Here is a 24,360-nt window from a genome sequence, read left to right as displayed (position 1 = left end):
CATGTGCTATAATCAACACATGTGGCTGAACAGGAAGTCAGTTTCTGCTCACAACTAACCAAAATTTTTGCTCCGTAAAGAGGAGGGGGGCAATGCTCTCATTCTGTCACGTATGTATGCATCGTGGCATGCTATTCACAGCTAGATAAAAGCAAACAGCAAATTAAAAATCCTTGCTCAAGGTTACGGCAGAAAGGCAGACAAGAGAATCAAAAGAGAAAAGTGTTAATTAACTTTCTGTTCTCCTTTTCTCAAGGCAGATGTGGGCAATTTAGACCGGAAAAAGCTACAGCTCAAGTTTTTGCTATCCCATTCACGTACATCTTGTCCCAACATTGCCCAAGGGAGTGGAAGGATGCTCTGCCACTAACCACAAAACAAGGGAGTACCACCCATTAGCCAAAAAAAATGAGCATCAAAAGGATGGCCAAGTAGTTATTAAAACACCTTTCTACACTGACAGCTGGCATCCTGAGGGTTTCAAAAAGAATCAGAAACCATACTACTCCATTTGCAACTATTTCTCTGCCACCACTGTGACTTGTCTCAATTGCCTGCTATTTGCATTATTAGGAAGTTTGCTTCTCTGAAGGGGGCAGGTCCAAAGGCCTTTGGCAGTCTTCCCAAGCCACATACATCCAGTATCCCTGCTTTGCACCCCAAGTGTTTCCTCCTGGCTGAAATGGGTCCTTAAACTCTGAGAATGCCTCCTGCCTGCCCTCACAAAGGACAGAGAAGGGTATGTTTGAGCATGTGTAGAAGCTAGCCTACTATGTAAAATTCACATTCTTCCCTCCACTCACTTTTGCCCCAGAAAGGCATCACCCTGCACTATATAAAGCACAATTGCTCTGTTAGAAACACGGTTCGATGAGCAGAAGTCACCACTGGAATTCTTGTGTTATCAGCTCACCATCCCCCCCGCCTCCACAATTTTTATTAAATGGATGTTGATACAAAGCAATTATTGGACTAACCTCCTTTTATTTCTCTTTGTTATTAGACACTGCACAAAGTAATTGGAAAGCGCAGGCGAAATCCTGAGCTCCTCTTTATACATTTGAACTTTCCCCCCTTTCGGGTCCCCCCCCCTCCCTCTTTGCGCCATGATTTCCTTTTTATGTCTCTTTCAATAATCATATAATTATACAATTCCTAAAGTACATGCTGGCAACACTTCAGGGGATTTTAATCATTACAGGTGACAAGGTTCTTCTCTTGCATTACGTGTGAGAGGATTAACGTCCACTGTATTCCCTTATACAAGCTTCTCGGCCACCTCTAGGCGACCCCCCCTAGAAGCTACAGATTTCCAAAGATTGAACTGAAAGACCCAACTGCTTTTAACAAATGTTCAAAACAGCCCCCAGAATGAAATGCCGTGAACCTGAATCGGAATGGGAAGGTTAAAAAGGGGAAAAAATTAAGTGGCCCATCATCTCCAAGACACAATGTCCCAACTATTTTTAATGGATTTCAACAGCCTTTATTTAATTTTACGAATCTGACAGAAAACGCCAGGAAACTCACAACGCTGCAATTATATTTCTTCCAATGGCTGTGAGTTATTAACAGACTGTCAAAACACCATAATTATTTCATACCAAGTCTGACTGATTCCATAAGCCATCTCTTTGACTCTGTAGCATCTTTCAATCTTCCCATTCAATTACCGTGGTCGTGGGCGAGGCTCTGGGCAAGGCTGGGGAGGGGGTGGCTATTTAAAGGGTGTTTTGCCTTCCCCTATTAGGCATTCAGACTAAAGCCACAGTCGATTTCCAAGTCAAAGATACCACATTAGCCAAGGCTTAGCCTTCTGCCTTCAAAGGCACCAACAGCTGAAGAAAGTAAAGGGTCTTATTTTAGCTCATCATTTTTATAAGAAGGGGAGGGTGGAGGAAAAGATAGAACTACCCAAGCTTTAACAAATAGCTGGGTGAGAATGGAACTTCTATGCCCTCTAAAAAATCAGGAGATGGGAGGCCACCATGTCTCCATATCAGAAAAGGCCCAGTAGAAGTGGCCATAACAATTCTATTTTCAGGAGCCGACATTGGCACTAGGTTGTCTATATATTTTTTAAGTAAAGTACAGTGGTGCCTCGCTAGACGAATTTAATTCGTTCCACGGGTCTTTTCTTATAACGAAAAATTCGTCTAGCGAATCCCATAGGAATGCATTGAATCTTTTTTTGCCCATAGGAACACATTAATTGAATTTCAATGCATTCCTATGCGAAACCGAGATTCGCTGGACGAATTTTCCATAAAACAAATTCGTCTAGCGAGGCAACCTCCGCTCGAAAAATCCTTTCGTTAAGCGGAAATTTCGTTAAGCAGGGCATTCGTTAAGCGAGGCACCACTGTAAAGCTCTTGAGACTTCCAGCTTTGGGACAGAACACTGGGCATGAGCCCAATGGGATCAATGTTCACAACTCAAATGTGCAGTTATTGTGCAAGCAGGACTGCAATACTCTGTTCCCATGCATGCGTACACACACACACACAGCGCGCAAAAGTGGGAATATTCCTGAAAAGATAGTCTCATCCCTTATATACCCAGCCAATCACTGTCCTGCAGGAGAGGGAAACATGCAGGGGCCAACTTCCCATAAAGAAGTTGTGCACAATGTCAGAAGCGGACCGTTAGTGTGATGGTAGCTACCCTTTGGAAATCCCTACCATTACATGTAGGAATGTAACAAGCTGGCTTATGCAGAATCAGACCATTAGTCCATCTAGCTCATCTTGCCACAGCTCTACAGGATTTCAGGCAGGGAATCTCTCCTAGCTCTACCTTCAGATGCTAGAAACTGAGACGTTCTGCATGTAAAGCAGATCCCTGAATTGCATTTTACGGTGGCGTAAATTCCTGTTTCGCCGCCAGCATCTCTGGAAATCATTGCGATCCCTACCAATCTTCTAACCCATGGGTAAGGCAAACTATGGCCCGGATCTGCCCCAATTGCCTTCTAAATCCGGCCCACGGACTGTCTGGGAATCAGGGTGTTTTTACATGAGTAGAATGTGTGCTTTTATTTAAAATGCATCTCTGGGTTATTTGTGGGGCATAGGAATTCGTTCCCTTTTTTTCGTTTTCAAAATATAGTCCAGCCCCCCACAAGGTCTGAGGGATAGTGGACCGGCCCCCTGCTGAAAAAGTTTGCTGACCCCTGTTCTAAGCTATATTAAAGTTGCAACCTCACTAATGCAACTTTTATTCTAGCCAAGCCCATCTCCATTTGATAGTCTCAAACCAAGTCCTGGTAAACCACACCGTTCAAAAAGCTCTGCTTAAGTGCACTGCAATTTGCATGCTTCCTTCCTCTCCTCAAAACACACACAGAGAGAGAGAAAGCAGTGGTGCTGAACTTGTGTTTTGAAGCTTTAAAATGGAGCGTTGTGTCATTCCAATCATCCTTGCCCAGTGGCCATGCTGGTTATAGTTGATAGGAACTGGAGTCCAACAATATTAATATTGGCAAAGCCACAGATTTATCATTCCTGCTATAAATAGAGAATGGTGAACCAAAACCACACCTTGATTCACAGGTCATAGTTTGTCTGGACCAAGGCAAACCATGAATCAGAGTTTGAAGCAACACAAGTCAAACCACAGTTTAGCCCTGGGTAGCGTGGCAACAGCAGGACAGGGAACAAGTACAATGGCCATGACCTTCTCTTCAAACACTTGCTTGAGAAACCGTGGCTTAGCATTACATGCAAGCTGGGTCACAGTTGCAAAAATAGCATTTAGATCTTTTATAAACATGCAGGAGAGAAGTCTGATTTTAACAATAACAAAGAATAACTTTGCCAGAGACAGAGAGAGAATTGCAAGTCTGCTCACTGAATTTTGTTTGTTTGTTTGTGTTTAAGACAATGGTCTGGTGTTCTCCCAAGAGATAGACTGTTCCCAGTCAACCAGTGTTCTGGCTCATTCTGTGCAGGGAGGCACTGCTAAAATGTTCTCATGTTCTGCTACAAAAAGAAACAAAACAACAGTTCCACTACAACAGGGGTGGCCAACTCCTAAGAGACTGCGATCTACTCTCAGTGTTAAAAACCGGCAATGATCTACCCCCTTTGGGGGGCTCCAGGTCAAAGTTGTTGAGCTTCTTTTAGGGAAGAGGAAGGCCCATTTTTTAGGGGTTCAGGTCTAAATTGCATAGCTTTTTTTAGGGAGGAGAAAAGCCAGTGATCTTCCAGTGATCTACCTCAGACGTCCAGTGATCTACCAGTAGATCACGATCTACCTGTTGGACGTGCCTGCACTACAAGAACCATTTGAGAACTCATTTATATATTAGGCTATGATAAACTAGGAACATTAACATGCAATTATCAAGGGGTAACAGGTGTTTGACCACAGAACACAGGCATGGGCTGTGCCTATCGTGTTAAGGAACTCTTAAAATAAGACTTCATTGCTCACCAGGAATGTACAAACATATACCAACACAATACAGCACAAGCAATGTAGCAAATCCTGAACATGATCCTTTGGAAGATTAAACAGGGAAGCACACTGCTTAAAGATCATGGTAAAGAATAATCAACAACTAAGAAACAGAAATGGGATTTTTTAAAAAAGTTGCCCAACTGCCAATGGCATTCAAATCTAATTTATAGTGACTTAAGATTTGTGCCCAAGTCTGGCACTATTGCAATTGGGACACAGTACAAAATGGGAACAGGGTGGACTGACAGCAGGAATTCAAGAGACGCATGCAATCATCCTTGCTTAAAACTGAGGGCCAGTACTTGAAAGAGGTTGCCTTCAGGGAATGACAGAAGGGAAGGCTGCCTTGGACAGGTTTATTAATGAAGGAACACGGGAGATTAGAGTGAATTGTTAACAACTGATAGTAGTTTGGGGGCATCACAAAAGTGGTCCAAAATCTTTTCCCAGCACCTGCTACTTTAGCCCTTTAAAAAAAACCCAAAACCATACAATACTGTAAGCAACGTACACTTACAGGCAATGTTAGAAACTCAGATATATAAACCAGGTGCCAAATCTCCTTAAACCAGGGTTACAGTCGCCAAAACAGAATGCCTAGTTGCCATTTGGGGACCAGACGGCTCTAAAGTCTTATTTTCCAATACGACTTTTTGGTTCCTGAAATTCATTTTGGTTGTGCAGATAAAATATAACAGGCAGAATTATACAGGATGTGTTGTTAGTGTGTGAAAACAGTCAAGATCCTAGGATCCCTAAGCATGCACCTCCACATGGTAGAGACGTAAGGCAGACTCAGGCACCATCCTGGCATCTGGGCATCTTCACTTGGTTGCAATTGGCTGATACCCACGTGCAAAATGTGCCTGGCACCTGGTGAATTTTGAACGCTGCTTACAGGATGTTGTTACTTGTCAACTTACATGTAGTGCATAGGGCAGTACATAAAATGGGTAAGATCTAAGGACATTCAGAGCAGCATGTTGGATCAGGCAAACGGCCTATGCCAGGCATCGGCAACCTCCGGCCCATGGGCCAGATATGGCCCATGGAGGACATTTATCCGGCCCACAGAACTGAGCCGCCCACTGGGCAAGTCCCCCCCGCGCTGCGGTAAACTAGCGCAGTGCGGGAATTCGCCGAGCAACGCCGGAAATTGCTTCTGCGAAGCCGCGGGCATACGCAGAAGCAATTTCTGGTGCTGTGCTGCCCATTTCCAAAATGTCCGCAGCACCACTGGAAATCGCTTCTGCGCTTGTGCGGCCCATGTCTGGCCCACGGACGATAGTCCATGGGAATCCTCTGGCCCACGGGAAGAAAAGGTTGCCAACGCCTGGCCTATGCAGTGCAGCATCCTGTTCTCACAATGGCCAGACAACCAGATCCCTGCAGGAACCATTGGCTCACAGCCACAGGCAGCCCTTTCCTCCATGAATTGGTCTAATCCTCTTTTGGAGCCATCCAAGTTGGTGGCCACCACTGCTTTCTATGGGAGTGAGTTCCATAGTTTTAACTATGCACTGTGTAAAGAAGTCCTTTCTTTAATCTGCCTTGAATCTTCCAACCTGCAGATTCATTGGGTGTCTGCCAAGTTCTCATGTTGGGAGTGAGAAAAACTTCCATCCACCTTTCTCCAGGTCATGTATAATTTTAGGAACTTGTCTCACATCACCTCTTACTCTCCTTTTGCCTAAACCAGAAAGTCCTGAACGCTGCATTTTTATCTCTTATAAAGTCATGAAGCAGTCCCAGACAGCCTAAACCAGTGTTCCCCAAACTTGGGTCTCCAGCTGCTTCTGGACTACAACTCCCCTAGCTAGCAGGACCAGTGGCCATGGATGGTGGGAATTGTAGTTCAAAAAGAGCTGGAGAACCAAGGAAACACTGGCCTACACTGGTACACTGAAAAGAGAAGAGAAGAACAGGAGAAGCACAGTCAATGTAGACAAATATTGAGCTAGATAGACCAATGGCAGCTTGCTATATTCCTATGCTATGGTCTTATGTCCCCTCCAAATTTATTAGCCCACACTACTCCATGAATCTACATATCAGTGCAACCTCCAAAGAAGACTTGGCAATCCTCTCCCTAGGAAGCAACTGTTACTTGCTTCCAGTCCAGTTGCCAATGGAAGTCTCTCTCTCTGAAGTGTGCACACAACTGGGCAAGCACAGCCAAGAATACTAAGCAAAACTCAGGAGCAGATTCTTCACCATCCTAATTATGAATAGTTAAAGTGACTGAATTTAAAACTGAGCCAACTTTATCCTTTTTTCCCCGTAGGCTTCTCTGAACAAGCCACAATATACTGCAGTATTCAGCAGGGGCCATTATCGCAATTATATCTCTTTAGTAGTACACCGGGAAGACTCATCAAGTTTTCAGCAGCCAGTCAGTAGAACAAACGAGGACTTATAAAAATTAACTAGCAAAAACGCCCGTCATTTTGGAGAACAGGGTGCACACATTCATGTATTCTTGCAGACAAAGCACGCGGTTATCAAAATATGGAATCTGGAGCCACACGATGTGAGGGTCGCAATCCTGGTTGTCCTTACAGAGGAGATTATAGGAATTCATGGGGAATGACAAAGCTATCAGTCGCTACAGGTCATGACAACTTTACCCTACCTCCAGTATCAGAGATTCTGAAACTTAGTTGCTAGGGAACACCACCAGACTAATTGCCGTTGTGCCCTGCCTACAGACTTCCCATAGGCATCTGATTGGCCACCATTGGAGACAAGATGCTCGAATAGAGAAGTCTTCCATCAGATCCACCAGGGCTCTTGTACCCTTTCATCGTACACATACCATAGCACCTACAGATTACCTGTCAGTAAGGACCAAGCCACTGAGTGTCGCTGGTAAGATGGGGTAATGTTCACCGGCACTTTCAACGTAGCTGCCAAGTATCCCGCTTTTCATGGGAAACCCCCGGATTTTAATCCGTTTCCCGCTGTTCTCCCGAATGGAGAAAAATCCCGGATATCCCCCGGATTTCCTACCTGCCAGGGAGCCTCCATTTTGGGTGCCGCTCTTCCCATGTGTGGGCACTGGAAATCGGGCAGAGTGGCACCGGAAGTCGCTTCTATGCATGCCCGGCGGCCATCTTGGTTGCTGGGCATGCGTAGAAGCGACTTCCGGGGCCACTCTGCCCGATTTCCGGTGCCCACACATGGGAAGAGCGGCCCCGGAAGTTGCTTCTACGCCGCTGCTGATCCCGCATTTTTCAGCGGGAGACTTGGCAGGTATTACTTTCAGCAGTGCCCACAAGGCCATGTTCAAGTTCTTTACCTCCCACACCAAGGCAGGAAGGGAAGAGGTGCACATGTAAACCTCACTAGGACCTCATGGCACCTGTATAGCCCCAACATGGGCTCCATTCCTTGATCATGTTATGAGTGTGACAGGTATTGGAAGCAGGCTGATGGAGTCTTCAGTGTGGTATCTTCCAATAAGCATCACTAAACCGACCAACCTTTCACATGCAATTGCTTTGGGTGGTTGAATTTTTAAAATCCTGAAGGCACTCAAAGATGGGAGAAAGCATCCTTTGAGCTGGGATAGGGAACATCAATCCCAGGGGTCAAATGTGTCCCTCTAGGCCTTTTTGGCTCTGTGGACTCTTACTGGACTTTCTTTGCAACACCACCCACAACTGTTTTTGCATGGCTGGAATGTTTCACTTAACTCCTGACAATGCTTCTTGCTTGCCATGATGGGAAGCTAGAAAGGAGTGTGTGACAGCATCAGGAGTTTTCCAAGGTGATGCACATGTTTCAAGGAATGGAATAAAGGCAGTGCTCGGATCACTGGCAACCTCCCCTTCTAGCTATAAGGTAAGTAGCAATTAACATACATCTTGACAGTGCCCTGCAACTAGCATTATCTGTGTAACGCAGAGGCTCTTCGCTATGGAACAGTTACACTTCATTACAACGTTAAAAAAAATAAATGACTACTGTTCAATGGCTCACTCTCATGTAACAATGTCCATTGATATTTGCTGTGCTCAGGCTGTAAGAGGAGGTCTTGCTGATGAGATATAGATTCCCAATACTGGCAGCCGGCCTTGATCCTTACTCATTATGAACTCCCTGCATAATTAGATTTGCACTAAGCCCATATTCCACCACTGGGACTTACAGTGGTCCGGCAGCTAGTCCTGCCAGTCAGCTCAGGAAGTTGTCTTAGACAAAGTCATGGGGTGCACCTACCCTGACTGACAAGAGACTCTCTAGGGTTTCAGGCAATGCCTCACTCCCCAGCCCTAGCTGGAGAAGGCGAGGAATGAATATTGCACCATCAAGCATGTGAACCAGATGTTCTACCACTAAGCTTAAGCCTTGTATTAGCAAGGGGTTGCCCACCTTCGGTGTGCCAAATGCCTCCTTAAACCAAGGTTACAGTCACCAAAACAGAATACGTAGTTGCCATCTTGGGGCAAGACTGCTCTAAGGTCTGAGTTTTCAAATGATGGATTAGCTGTGATTATCAGTTAAACATCTGGCTAGCTCAGATGACAACGTTGGACTAGTTTGAGAGCTTTGAGAACTTAAAGTAGAAAAGTCACTTGATCTAGGGACAGTCCACATTTATATTGGCCTATTCAGACTTCTTTTTCTTAAAGGTGACATGGACCATTCATAATGCAAGAATATTCTTCACAACTGAACAGAGCAGTGAGGCGGGGTAAATGAAGGCAAGCTACGACAATTAACTATAAGGTTGCTCACCGCTCCTGCTGCACAGAAAAAAGCATTTTGGTTCCTGAAATTCGTTTCGATTGTGCAGATAAAATACAACAGATAGAATTTGACAGGATGGGTTGTTTGTGTGAGAAAACAGTTCAGATCCAATGATTCCCAGGCATGCACCTCCAGATAGTGGAGATGCCAGGCACCTTCCTGGCCCCCATGCACCTTCACTTGGTCGCAAGTAGCGGATAGCCAGGTGCAAAATGCGACTGGCGCCTGGCTAATTTAGAACACTGTGCCCCCTTTAGAAGCTGCTTGCTGCAAAGGTCTGGGGTCAGGCTCTGCTCCAACATCTTATGCCCAGCGGAGCTGAGAGGAGACTGCAAACAGCAGCAATCAATTGTGGGTGGCAATACTAGATCAGCTGGCTTAGCAGATAGGAGCAGAGCCACAGAAGAATGCCTGAAACGTGCACGGAAATATTTCCATGAAAACTGAAACCCAGTGACACAAAGCTTCCCAGGTTGCCATGTTACCACTGGCCCCCCAAGGACTAGAACATGCATTTTGCATGCAGAAGATACCAGGGGCAATTCCGGGCATCAGCAGAGAGCGCTGGGAAGGGCACAGAGGGCAAGACTGGCCAACCAACTGCCCTCCAGATGATGCTGGATTACAGCAGCCACTGCCAGTCAAATTTAGTCAATACTGAGCTAGATGGACTTGGTATGAGGCAGCTTCAACAGATCACAGGTTCTGCAAACATCCAAAGAGAACAGAGAAAGCACATGCTGCTTTGGAGGTCACCTTGAGAGAAGGATACATATTTTTTTAAAAACCTACAGGCCTATGCCGCCCTACCCAATGGGTTTGCCATTAAAACTGGGTGAAATTCTGCTCTCCAAGAGCACATTTCTATTTTTTTTTCCCAAGCAGCTTCTCTTCTTTGGGAAGTGAAGCACAAGGTAATCGAACTCTAACGAAGTTGAAGAAATAAACAAAAGGGCCTTAGAACTGGGCTCATGCAGGTTCACTGCCATAAAAAAAAACAAAAAACAGGACAGGCTTCTAGATTAAGTAGTGTGATACTTAGCACTGGCACTGAATTGAATCCCAGGCACCCTCAGGCCCCATCTGCAATCTGCATTCACAGCAATATTGTACCACTTTAAGCAAATGTGGCTTTCTCCGCAAAATTATGGGAACTGTAGCCTGTTGAAGGAGCTCAGAGCTGTCAGAAGACACCAATTCCCCTCACCAACAGCTAAAATTCCAGGTGTCCCTGGGCAGAGAGAGGGACTGACTATCAAAGCACTCTGAATACCGTTAGAACTCTGGAAGTTTTCTGGTAGCAATAGGGGTCTCCTAACAACTCTGAGCACCCTTAACAAACTACAGCTCCCAGAAATCTCTGGGGGGGGAGCCACAATGCGGATAACGCTGCTAGCCATAGCAACCTGGTTTGCTTACTGAAGCTAATCTGCAGAAGAGTTTAGAGTCTGGTAAGTTCTAAACTGTGTGCCATGAGAAAACTGCTAGCAGACTATAAGCCATGAATAAATGCCATATTGAAACCAGCATCCGCATGCAGCAAGGAGGACACCCACTGCATCTCTGAGTTAATGTAATCATTCCATGCATCTTCCAGTCAAGGAGTATGCTTGCCCAGTGGCTCACAGAGGTTAGGAAAATAGAATAGGCATTCCGTTTGTAATTTAGGCACTTTACTGAGGCCCAACAAACACCAGTTTAGCCAGCAGCAGCAACAGCATGTGCTACTGAAGGAGCAGCAAATTTACCTTGAAAATTATTGTAAGACTTCCCTCCAAATCAAATTCAGTAGCAGTGAGTAGCATCAGAGCTGAGGTAGCTAATCTCTTCTGGACTGAGGGCTTCACTGACTCAAGTTCAACTCCGAGGGGGGGGGGTGACTGTTCAGTGTCACACACACAAACACAAATATAAGGGTGTCTTGTGGCCCACACTAAATTTCTTGCAAGGAGATATGGCTCATGGGTTAGCCAACCCTGGATTAAAGCGCTGAATGAGGACTGGAGAAGCCCCCATGATCATATAACCTTCATGATGCTTGCCCCTTCTCTCTGCTAAATTTTGCAGGTTTTTTGTGAAGATAAAACTAGGAGTGGGGGGGGGCTTCCTTATCTCCAATGGGCAATGCTTCTTCCATGGTTGTTTTTCTTTCCTATTCTATTTCCCAGGTCTGTATCTTGGGCACCTTAGCTACAAGCTGGAAGAGAAAAGTATTTCTGACTCTTGGGGCTCTCCCCCACACAGCCTCCCCAAATCAGGGGCAGCGGGTCTCGTTTTGTCACCCAAGACTAAACGAGAAACGGCTGCGCTGCCCTGCTACCAAAGTCTCCCTTACCTGGGTTGCATGGTGGTGCCTGCGAAGCAGCGCTGGCAACATCTCCCAGGATTCTTCTGATATCTCACTGGAAACCACTGCTGCATGAGACAGCTGGCCAGCCCTGCCTCAAATCATAGGCCACAGTATTGCAGGCACCCTGGTGACCTGTTCCATTTTTTATTTTTAATTTACGTGGTGGTCATTTCTGCCAAACACCCTGGCTGTATGAAGAGACCACCGTGCTGATCCTACAGACAACATGGTCACCCAAAGCAGAGGAGATGAAAAACACTCGGTCAGAAGGAGAAAGCTGTTTGCACAAGAGCCTGTGGCCAAATCACAAGGCAGGCACACACACACACCCTCTCCCCGACTTAATTGTAACAAAAACAACCCAGAGCTTTGTTAAAATGTGCTGAGTTGACTGCAAGAGACCACTGTACAAAGCTATACCAGTTCCACAGCTCCCTACTTACTGCTTTCCCTTCCAACATCCAATTAATTATTCTGACAAGCTTCCTTTTTTTAGTGCTATTTTTACACTTTTGGAGGGGAGAGGCAGAACCGCCATGATTGCACCCAGTCTAAGTTATGAGAATGGCTGTGCCAGGCCAGTTGCAATAATTCAGGAAGAGGTCCGTCTTGCTGTCATGGTGGAAAACTTTGTATTCCTGCTAAGCGTATGCCATGTAGCCTGGTGGATTCTGTTGTAAAGCTAGAGGAAGTCTTATCACCAAAAGCAGTACCAAAAATGTACTGCCTGAATCGTTTTTTAGCTCTTAAATCTATTTTACATACGAACACTCACCTGGTAATCTCTGATACAGATGTTGAAGATGTTGCCCCCAAGGCAAACTGGCATACGATCTAGTTAAGGTGCACAGAACCCTATCGCTAGTCATTCAAATGCAGCAATTCAAAATGGCAACTTAAGTTTACACATAACCCAGGAGGCTACTTTTTCATTTAAAAGCAAGTCCCTGGAGCAAATTCTCAGTGTTCACTCCTCCCACTGCCGTTAACTGTTCCTTTCTGCAAGTTTTCCCTCTATAATTTAATTCCTTTCCCACAGACTCTGCAAGCAAGCTCTCTCTCTCAATTTTTGACATGTTTCTTAGTCCCAGTGCCTAGAAACTTCCCTGCAAAGTGGAAATCCCAGAGGATAGCTTTTTCCCAAGGCACCAAACACTATAAAACTGCACTTTGTCCAACCAGCTCTGACATGATCACTGTTATTTGGGAGGATAATTACTTTCATGGTGTGAGGAACATATATTTAGAAAGAACAAGTTCAGCTCTTGCCATTCCCATCTCTTATAAGAGATTATCACCGATGAATGTCAGGTAGGCAGTTCTTCGACACAGGTGTGCAGAAGCCAGTTAAAGTTAGCTGCATGAAACTCCATTTACTCAAAACTCCTTTGCAGGTATGTATGTGTCTCTATAATGGCCCCCTCTCCCCAATTACTTGTATGCTGAGCAGTTGTCTTAGCATACACACATGCACGGGCAAATTGCCAGGACCTTACACAAATTAAAGGTTTTAAGGCTGCAGTCTCCGAGTGGGATGAACTGTGTCGCAATGTAGTAAACCAAAGACTTAAGATTACATTTTGAGCGCTGGTTCCTAATTGTCCAGTCAACCTGTGTTGGTTGAAAGCACCGGGAGGGAAGGATAAATACTGTAAACTCCCAAGGAAGCCTGAGAAAATTATAAGACTCTGGATTTCTCAAATCTGCTAGGGTGAACAGCTGTGTGAAAAGGAATGCACGCAACACTGTACTTTCAAGAACATTAAAGGTTACTGTGGTAACTTTGAAGAGACAAGGGAAATTCCCAATACGTACCGGAGATAAAACCAAAACGTACCTTCCATCCTTCCAGCACCACAAATATCCATCTCAACACACACATACAGAGCAATTTAGAACTTACAGGGGGGAAACCCAAGCCATACAGCTCCTCCGTTTTCCTAATCGCTGGTTCTTATAAAGCAAACTTTTAAAAAGTGGTGCACAGCAACAAGATTAGAACACAGCACGTAAGACTGCCATGTGAACAGCCATTCAAGCTTAGTTGCCAAAGAAAATTATGACACGAACTCACGAACATGGGGAAGACCCACTTAAAAAGGAGCACTGGAGATTTCAGCAGGTCTCCATCTTTTCTGCTATGTCTACAAGTATTCATTATCAAGAGTTTAGGAAATTGCCTTATTATACCAAGGGAGGGTTTTTATCCACTTAGGCGAGTGTTGTCAACTCTGGCCAGCAGCAGCTCTCCATGGGTCCCAGGCAGGGGATGAGAGGTGGTTTCAATCACAAGCAGACTGTAGACACTTTAGCTGGAGGTGCCAAGGACTGAAACGGGAACCTTCCCCCACACAAAGCAGGATAAGTGGACTATGATTCTTCTTCCCCCTCACAAACACAGTGGCCCATTTCTCAACTTTCTTTGGAGTCTAAACTTTTGTGTATGTACATATTTTGACCTGCACACCAAAATAAATAATGCATCCTATATAAAGTGGCCCATAATGTGAATGCAATAAATTTGCTAATCTCTAAGGCGGAACAAGGCTTACTTATTGCTGCAACAGAGAAACGTGGCTAACTTTTTTTTTTTAAAGGGATAGCAGGAAAGCATCTCTACATTGTCAATATGAGCCCCACCAAGTCTCTCTCTTTTTTTAAGAAACAAAATTGTGGACTATGACGTAAATTGGGCATATGTTAGCTTAAGAGATTTTTATCTTGGTAATCCCCTTTACTAATGTTAACATCAGAAGCCTGGCTGGCAAGTCCCACACTCAGATGCACCAATTGCTCCTTGGTAAGGAAAAACCCACTGGTGTGTCCCTGGTGATTTTTGCTTTGCTTTGTTACTGGAATTTAAAAAAGAAGAAGAAAACCTACGCACATCTTACACAAACACAGATTGCCACTTTGGCTTCTGAAAGCACCTTGAGTACTGCAGGCACTCTTCCCCCGCTCAACACATGAAAGGAAACAAGTGAATTCTGCTTATCCTATTTATTCTGATGAGCCAATTAAAAACCCAAGATGCTGCAAGTGAAGGTGCTCTCTTGAATGTTGATACACAGTGCACAAAGCTGCTGTGGTCTGGTTTCAGAGGGTCACTTCCTCACCAGGCTACTTGCCCACACAAATTTCCCAGTTTCTGCACAACCCAGGACCGACTAAGCCTTTCTGCCACGGTGCAGGGAAATGTGTCCATGCTTATCATACCTAGCGAATATTTCTTATTTCTTATTATTATTAATGATATCCCTCAGTCACGTTTTTGCATTCAAGCGTGCCTAAGACTACTTGCACAGTAAAAACAGAACCAAGGCATTAAAATCAGATTACTATTTTTAAAAAGCAACAAACAAAGACTAAAATGCTCAGCTGAGAATGTGTTTAAAAGGGACAAGAGCCCATACAACCCAAAGGTTGAGCACAATAAGGGCTGCCGACATATCGATCTCCACTCCCGATTAAAAACCAATGAGCCAGGGTAAATGGGAATGTTGCTGTCTGATCCCCAACCAGAAATGGAGATTGCAAATGGGGGAGCCACTGCTGAAGAAGCCCACTCTCGTGTTAATAATAACAACAACTTTATTATTTGTATCCTGCCCAACAGACTGGGTTGACACCCTCCACACCTCATTTTGGAGAGAACACACAAAGGAGGTACCTGGGTTGATTCATACATTGTAAGGCAGCCTTTAAGGCAAGGAGGTTATATTCCTTGCGTTTTTATCCCACTATTCCACCAAAGATGTCAGGGAACCACACAATTTTATCTTCACAACCTTGCAAGGTAGCGTAGGCTGAGAAAGAGTGACTGGGTCCAAGCTCACCCTGTGGATCCAGGGAACGGAATGAGGGCACATGATGCTAAAAACTAGGCAGATCTAAGTCTAGGTTGCGCTTGGAAGGGCACCTATCTGGGAACATCGACATATATCAACTTGAATTCCATGGCAGGAAGTAAGCCAGTTAAATACACAAATAAATGGCCATGGGGAGATTTGAACCTGCATCTGCCCAGCCCCAGTTGGAACCCATAACCACAGCAGAAGTGTGTGTCTGCATGTAAGTGAAGCAGACTAAGTGTGCTAGAACATGATAACATTTAAAGCCATTAGCTGAATGACTAGCACAACTTCGACCTTTGAACTCAGCTGGACATCTTTACTCAAACTGCTCTGTAAGAGTCAGTGCTCTCATCTTTAAAATGGGGATAAATAACCATCCTAACGTTGAGAGTCCCATGGACTGCAAGAAGATCAAACCAATCCATTCTGAAGGAAATCCGCCTTGAGTGCTCACTGGAAGGACAGATCCTGAAGCTGAGGCTCCAATACTTTGGCCACCTTATGAGAAGACTCCCTGGGAAAGACCCTGATGCTGGGAAAGATGGAGGGCACAAGGAGAAGGGGATGACAGAGGACGAGATGGTTGGACAATGTTATAGAAGCTACCAACGTGAGTCTGACCAAACTGCGGGAGGCAGTGGAAGACAGGAGTGTCTGGCATGCTCTGGTCCATGGGGTCACGAAGAGTCAGACACGGCTAAACAAACAAACAACAACATTGAAACACTACACAGAAGCAGCATCTACATAGAGAAACTGTCACCAAGGGATTATGTCTTTGGGCAAAATGATTCTGTGTGGGTAGGAACTTTTACTTGCCAATTGCAAGAGCATCACTCTCTAGTCAAAAGTCACAGGATGAATAGTTAACGTACTTTGTGTGGTGCTACAGAACCTCCCCACACATTCCTTTGGTCCCAGGACAAGTCTGAAAGCATACAATGTGGCAGCCTTGCTTTAAACTGAACAGAGACCAATTAGTAGCCCTCAATACAGTCCACCAGGAAGGAATGTCTTAAATGAAATAAGACTTCACCCAAAATGAAGATGTTCACTATTGCTCCAGGTTAAAGGAAGGCTGATGAATGAGCAGAGAGAACAGAGGTGGACTGAAAGGATTCAAGAATTAAACACCCAAGAGATAAGGTGGCTTGTACAGACACCAAAATTTGTCCTTCCCAATCCAAAGCCCCTCCATCATACTAAAAAGGAATCATGTAGCTACTTGTCTTTACAGTGGGGTGTTTTATCTAGGTCACTACCTTATGACAGTCTTGCTAGAAAGGCCTAAATGGTACTAGTTCATCTACATGCATTAGCCATTTTGAAAGAAAAACCAACTACAGTATCTCAGTTTTCAACCACCACCAGAGCTTCCATATCCAGTCACCTGGAAGAGCTACCTAGGTCCTAGCATCTACAGATGACCATATGGAGAAGCAGTTTTGGAAGCTTGTTTTATGGCTTTCCTCCTTGTACTTCATTGAGAGAATCATTAGAGGGAATCTTTCCCCTAGCTGATTTTGCATCCCCCACCCCCACAAGCAAGGCCACCAGTATTCCAGCTATTCGTGATTGACAGATGGAAACTATTTTCCATTGTTTCCTTCTACATTTGTATGTTTCTCCTCTGGAGCAAGCAGAGGCTTACCTCTGTCAGATGCAGGATACTGACCATCACTGTAACATACCATTAAAAAAAAAAGTTTTAATGAAGCAACCATCAAGACATATTTCATTGCCCAAAGAGGTAACGGATTTGTCTATTCGTCAATGACAATTCTGAAGACTAATTGGCTCAACTGGCTTTGAACTTCAGCGCCTGACAAGTTTCATGACAATGCCCAGGAAAAAGTGAGAGACTTTAGCAGAAAACAGGTATAGCAAAAGGAAGCAAACGTGACAGAGGTAGGTATGAGGCCTGGGGCCACCAATAAGAAGGAAAGGCAAACTGAAGCGTTCTCCAAAAAAAAGTCTTGGCTCCAGGTCTTGACCACCTGATGTACAACGAAACTTGCTTCTTCAAAGAAGCATCTTTTGCCAGAAAATCTCATGCATGAACTTCACTATATAGCCTTTTCCTGCATTCATTAAATCTCCAATAATTTCAGATTTCAAACAAACAAACAAAAAGCCGAGGATTTAAAAACAAAAAAATTGAAACACTTAAATGAGTCTGAAGCCATAGCAGATAGGATATCCATTTCCTTTGAGACGCCTCACAAGTAAGTAAAACTTGCTACAATAAATGAAACTCCTGTTCCAGAGAACGAGAGACAGTAGCCAGAAGACTCTGATGGGAAGATGCAACCCATGGACTCCCACACATATTCACAGTGCATCGCTGAAAAAGTTTGGAGCAAACATGTTATATTCACAGATAAACAGCAAGCCTGCCGACATCCAAACCAACTCTTCACTCCTGTGAATTAGTCAGGTACCCGACGTGAGTAAACATATCAGCCAACATTTTTTTAAAAAGCATATTAAGAGTGGACAAAATGACTAACTTTAACAGGGTAACAACACACTTACCAGAAAGTCTCTTAGCGCCTCAGACTTTCCCATCACATCAAGAGGGACACACAAAAAACACCAAGAGACACCCAAAATCCCCTAGCTTGAACACATTAAAATTTTCTCTGCTGTCTAACTTCACTCAGACAAAACAAGCAGTATTGGCACAGCAAATGTTTTTCACAATAAGTCCGACATGCAATTATTTTTTTCGCCAACTGATTAACACCAAGAAAATATAGTTCACCAGCAATGAGAAATCTATTTGATATCTGCAAGCCTTTAAAAACAATTTTTGAAATCAGGAACAAAATGATAATTCTCTCGCGGAACATCTCCCCTTCCACCACTGTTCCCCATCCCCACGAAATCAAAAACATTAACTATTTGGTTCTTACATTCTCCAGAGACACATATGGGGGAAATGACAACACCAAACAAAAAATACGTGAGATTTCAATTTCCAAAAAAGAAAATTACTTGGGCAGCAGTGCACACACATTTTAAGCAATTCGAAACACGCCTGGTGACACCCTTCCTCCAACATGCAAAAGGGAGAAGACCCAAAAAACCCGAGAACTTTTTGTGCTTCTCCCCGTAGACTCGCCAGCCAATTAGAATTCCAAACAAACATTGAAAACCAGCTCTGAGCAACTCAAGTTGGTTTATCAGCTCAAAAAGAGCTATCCACATGCCTCGGCCTACACATCAACTCAGGGGAAGCAGCCCCAACAAGTACACCCAGGATGCAGCCAGAGGCTCTGCACCTTAGGACCACATCTGCACACACCCCAAACAAGGCACAGGCTTCCACATCCAACAACGCCTTTTGCCTCTTTATTCCTCCAGGCTTGAATATTCATCGCTCATGTGCGAGAAGTTAATTGATATTGACAAGGAAGCAAAAAGGGGGAGGGGTGGATGGCTGGATCCAGCCAAACCCAACAGATACACCCCAAGCTCTTCCCTCGCTCTCTCCCCCACCCCACCCAAATCCCTATAACATAAGCCCATGAAAAGAGAGCAACCCGTTCTGATCCTTACCTCCAAGGCTTCCATCGTACTGAAGCTGGCGATCGCAAATCCATCAATTAAATCCTCTTCCTGAGAGCTGGATTCTCGCCTCCTCCGCCTCGGAGGTCTGGCGTTCCTGGCTGCAGAAGCCTGGCTCTTAGGATTTGGGCAATTTTGGCTCGTGTTTTCCTTGCCCGGGCTGTGTTCTCTCTCGGATGCCGAGGAAGGGCTCTGATTCGGGCGGTCCCTGCCATTTGGATCCCTTCGCCTCACGCGGTCCCTTTGGGACCGAGATTTCCTGCTCTGTCTGATTTTCCCATCCATTTCAAAGATGCAAAAACAAACACACAAAAAAACACCTCGAAAATTTATTTCAGATCGAAGTGTGGTGGGTCTTTTCTCTCTAAAAATACCACCCTAATATAATCCAGCCTGTCTCTCTCTTTTCTCTCTCTTCTCCTTCAGGCTTATAAAATCCAAAGGAAGGGGGCGGGAGGTGGGGGGGGGGGTTAGAAGAGAGAAATGTAATCCAGCAGACCTCTGTGGAAAGGAAAGGGTGATCCGATGGAGGGCAGAGAAGGAAGAAGGGGGTGGGGGAATTAAAAGAGATCCAGAAGAAAAGAAAAACGTAAATCCAGACGAAGTGACCTTGACAAATCTTTTTCCCCCTCCCTTGCAAAAAAATAAAATTAAAAATTAAAGAGAGGCAAGCCACGCAGCCAAACAGTGCGATTGATCTCCAGTTCGGATCCGGTGGAAGAGAGAAAGAGCCAAGCTTCCCCCCCCCCACTCACACACACCCCGTCCAATAATAATAATAAAATAATAATAATAAAAATCACCCCCCCAAAAAAACTGAAACGCAAGAGACAAATCCAGGAGGTCGAATCCAGGCTTGGGAAAAGGAAAATAATAAATCCAGGACACCAGCAGAGCCGATGCGAAGAAACAGAAGCAGCGGTGGTGGTGGTGGCGGCGGCTGCTCCTCCGCGACGAACCCTCCCCCCTTCTCCTCCCCCCTCTCTTTTTTTTTAACTCCCTCCCGCCCCGGGGCAAGCAGCGCCCCGCCCCGGGTTCGAATCCTGCCGAGAGACGAAAATGGCAACAAGAGGGTTCCGGATCCCGCGCTGGCGCGCGCGCCGCAACTTTCTCACGAGGAAGGCGAAGAGAAATTCCCTGGCGCAGCCTCCTCCTCCTCCTCCTCTTCGGCTGCTGCTGCTGCTGATGATCCTCCTGCCGCCGCCGCCGCCGCCCCCCTTCAGCTCTCCGCCGCCGCCCCCTCCTCCTTCTCCTCCTCCTCCTGCAGCCGGGCCCGGCTGCTCCCCTCCTTCCCCAACTTTCCCACCCGCGGCCGGCGAGCCTCTCCGCCCTGCCCTCCTCCCGAAGCCGGCCACCCTCCTTCTCCCTCCGCCGCCGCCGCCACCAGCAGCAGCCGCCCTGCCCGCCTGCCTGCCTTGTCACCCGGAGAAGCTGCGCCTGCCTCTCCGCTGCCTCGCCTCCTCCTCCTTCTCCTCCTTCTCCTCCTTCCCTCGCGCGCCCGCTTCCCTTTCTCTCTCAGGCTGCTGCGCCGCGGCGCCGGCTGCTGCTGCTCCTGCTCTCCCTCAAGCTTCTCCTGCTCGCATTCCGCCCCATTCTCATTCTCCCTCTCGCTTCTTTTTTTTTTTCCTCCTCCTCCTCTTCTCCCCCCACCCACCCCACCCCACCTCCCGAGCAGGCTCAGGCTTTAAGCACCGCCCGGCCGGCCGCGCATGAGCAGGGCTGCCAGCTGCGCGTCATTCCCCGGCGCAGGCCCCGAGCCGGCGGCTTCTCTCTCTCACGCGCTCGCTCGCTCGCTTGCTTCCCACTCGCACGCACGCACTCCCCCTCTCTCTCTCCAACCCGCCCCCCCGCCCCCACGACACACAATTCAACTCCCCTCCAACAAACCTGACGGGCTCTCGCTCTCTCGCTGACCTTACCAACTCCCCAAGGAGGGGAGGGGAGGAAAGGTTAAGAGGACCCGCGTTAAAAGGGGGAGGGGGGGAGGTAAAAGAAAGAAATGTGGTAATTGGTGTCGTCGCCCCCCCCCCAGGTTGGGGAAATAGAGTAAAAATAGGGGAGGGCAAGCGCGCGCACACACACACGACACCCGTCTTGCCTTTAGCATTTCTGCAGCCTCCCTGGTTGCAGTCGTTTCTGTATACGAAAGGGGGACGGCACGCAAAATCATACAATTCCTCGAAATTGACTCCCCCCCCCCCAAAAAAAACACGTTAGGAAAGGGGAAAGAGAAGGAAAGCGCCAAACTACTCTCTCTCTCTCTCCCCGAACCCACTTTGCGATCTCTGCAGCTTCCTCCTCATTGCAATCATTCCCTTCATCTTGCAATCCCAGGCTGCCATCCCAAACTCACTTAACCTGAGAGTCTTAATCCCACTGAACTCAAAGAACAGAGGGACAGCTGTCATTTTAGACTTGCGCTTGTGAGGGTCTTTACAGGGGAGGCGGGCGCTGGACTTTTCACTGGCTTCAGTAGGTGTGTGGCCATTGAGAGGCCCCCCTACTCCTACCCTGGGGGTGGGAGTGGCTTGGGTTTCTGCCCCACCATGTTCTGCCCTGAGGACACCACTGTCAGTGGAATCAGAATTGTAGAGCTGGGAGGGTTCCCAGGGGTCATCTAGTCCAACCCCCTGCAATGCAGGAATCTCAACTCGTTCCCCATCCAATTTCAAACCATACCCAACACTGCTTAGCTTTGCAAATGTGCTACCAGTTTTATTCCTGCAGGAGCCAAGTAGATCTTACAGAATTGCATAAGAAAGCCAGCCTCCTTTTAGCTGCAAATTTAGAAAATGTGAAAGGGAGCAGGGGAAGAAGAGAGTAAAAACAAAACACACACACCCCCAGCCCACAATATTGGTGATAACTAGGTATTTAGAAGAATAAATTCTTTGCAAAAATGTTTTTCCTATGGAGGAATTGCAATTTTTGCTATAACAGAGGTGTCACACTGGGAGAGAAATACTACCCTTTTCCTTCCCTTCCTCATGGGGGAGAGTTGCCAAGATTACACCCACCCTCCTCTGCAATAAATGACACATTTACAGTGTTGGGGTGGGGTGGGGAAGAGAAGTGACAACCTCCTCTCTCTGCCAACTGTATTAAGTGGCACATTTGTTTCAGAAGACATCAAGCCAACCACTGCAGATACTGGAGCTATCTAAATGGGGGAGTGGGGTGTGGAAAACTACAATAAAAAGCAAGCAAGCATTTGGGGAGGACAGATAATACTACACAAACGCACACACCCTGACACACTGCAAATCTTTGTTATATGCCATTGACAGCCACCTCAACAAGGAAGGGGGCATAGGAGACTGCAATTTTTCTTGTAAGGGAGATGTCTCCAGTCAGGTGAGGGGTAAAAACAAACGAACTATTGCTCAGCTGTAGCCATTAATACTCCATGGGGAAGAAGAGGAGCATTTAAGGTCAGTATTCATACGGGGAGGTAACCACTCCCTTGCAATTTGCTCATTCCTTCACTGAGTAGTTCTTTGGTTTCATTTTGTTTACATAAATGCTTCCACCCCTGTCTAAAACAATGCTGCCCTTATGGAATTCAGCAGGGAGAATGGGGATACAACTAGTTGGCTCTACCTGTCATTGGCTCCACATGTTGGGCTCCCTATTGTCTGCTCTGCCAGTCCTAATGGGCACCAGGCACCGCTGGAGAGACTTGTCTTTGCAGTTAAGAGTTAAGGGTCTGGGGCGCTTGTACGGTTGCTTCTATCCTTAGGACACCTTCACGCTTCAGGGGACTTCATGCACTCAAGACAAAACTTCTCCTTTGTAAGACCCTCCTGTGGAGTGGAGCCTTTCTCCCTTGGGCTCCTGTAGCCTGTCTTCTAGGGAGAAGCAAATGTCACACCCCCTGTACCCAGCACCCATAAAAGCCCAAGAGCACATCCACACTTTGCATTGAAAGCATTAGGGTACCACTTTAAGTGGCTGTGGGTTTTCCCCAAAGCATCATGGGAGCTGTAGTTTGTTAAGGGTGCTGATAGTGGTTTGGAAACCCCTGTTCTCTTTAGAGAGCTACAGTTCTTAGAGTGGTCACAAGGGGAAACTGGGAACTGCAGCTCTGTGAAGGAAAATGGGGGTCTCCTAATAACTCTCAGCACTCTTAAACTACACTTTTTAGGATTCTTGGAGGAAGCCATGACTGCTTAAAATTGGGCATTGTAGTGCTTTAAATGTTTGGTGTGGTTGGGGGTTATACACATTTCCTTGGAAATAAACCCCACTGAAACCCCAGGGACTTAAAAATGTACACTGGAGCTATTATGAAAGAGAAGCAGCTTTCTGCATAGCAGATAGCTTGTTTGCAAAAAAACCCCTTCATCCCTAGATTGTGATCAACCTCAGATTCCTATACAGCTGTAACGACTTACCAGTCCATGGAAGGAACGTGGCTCTACAGTATTGTCCAAAATCTGCTTTGCATACAGTTGGTCTCGGGTTCAATCTGTGGGATCTTCAGCCAGGATTGGGAGAGAATCCATCTGAAATCCTGTGCCCTGCTACTAGTTGGTACATAGAAAATGCTGATTTAAATGGACCTCGCCATTTTAACTCTGTATAAAGTAGCATCCTATAGTAATCGCCTTCCAAACCAGTAAGCAAGGAGCAAATCATTGGCTATAGATGTAAGCACTCTCCTTCCTTTTGTTGTTGTTGTTGTTGTTGTTTAGTTGTTTAGTCGTGTCTGACTCTTTGTGACGCCATGGACCAGAGCACGCCAGGCACTCCTGTCTTGCACTGCCTCCCGCAGTTTGGTCAAACTCATGTTAGTAGCTTCGAGAACACTGTCCAACCATCTCGCCCTCTGTCGTCCCCTTCTCCTAGTGCCCCCCATCTTTCCCAACATCAGGGTCTTTTCCAGGGAGTCTTCTCTTCTCATGAGGTGGCCAAAGTATTGGAGCCTCAGCTTCACGATCTGTCCTTCCAGTGTGCACTCAGGGCTGATTTCCTTCAGAATGGATAGGTTTGATCTTCTTGCAGTCCATGGGACTCTCAAGAGTCTCCTCCAGCACCAGCTTCCTTTATATAGCTTCCTTTATACTCCTCCAGCTTCCTTTATATTGCTTAAAAGGGGGTGGAGTGGCAGCCATAAGGAATGTTGGGTAAAAAGGGCTGGGCTTGAAGCATAAAGACAAGCTGTTCAACAGGTGTACCTATTTCTCCTTATAATTGGATTGAGTTGAGGTGTGTTGCTTCTATTTATTTAGAGGTCAAAGTCTTGCTCATTGATAACTTGATCAATGGTTGTGTTTGAACTAAAAATGGCTTTCCTTACTCAACATACAAGGTTTGTGGGCTGGTTTTTGCTACTGTTCTCAAGTCCTTGTTCGACAAGTTGCTTGTAAACA

General features: G+C 46.0%; 1 protein-coding gene across 11 annotated transcripts in view; it reads right to left on the bottom strand.

The window, feature by feature from the left end:
* FBRSL1 (fibrosin like 1) overlaps positions 1–20,224 on the bottom strand; it is an 808,905-nt gene extending 788,681 nt beyond the window's left edge. For 6 of the 11 annotated variants that reach the window (XM_060269604.1, XM_060269610.1, XM_060269606.1 and 3 more), the window contains exon 1: positions 18,980–20,224. In XM_060269604.1, the coding sequence (XP_060125587.1) occupies positions 18,980–19,273 (294 nt within the window). In that variant the 5' untranslated portion in view covers positions 19,274–20,224. The remainder of the gene's footprint in view (positions 1–18,979) is intronic. The other 5 variants (XM_060269609.1, XM_060269607.1, XM_060269612.1 and 2 more) reach the window with 2 other exon arrangements.
* Between the last annotated feature and the right edge of the window lie 4,136 nt (positions 20,225–24,360).

This window comes from Zootoca vivipara, chromosome 17, assembly GCF_963506605.1.
Source record: "Zootoca vivipara chromosome 17, rZooViv1.1, whole genome shotgun sequence".
NCBI lineage: Eukaryota > Metazoa > Chordata > Lepidosauria > Squamata > Lacertidae > Zootoca > Zootoca vivipara.
Note: the sequence above shows the minus strand (reverse complement) of the source record. Positions and strands in the feature narration are given on the sequence as shown.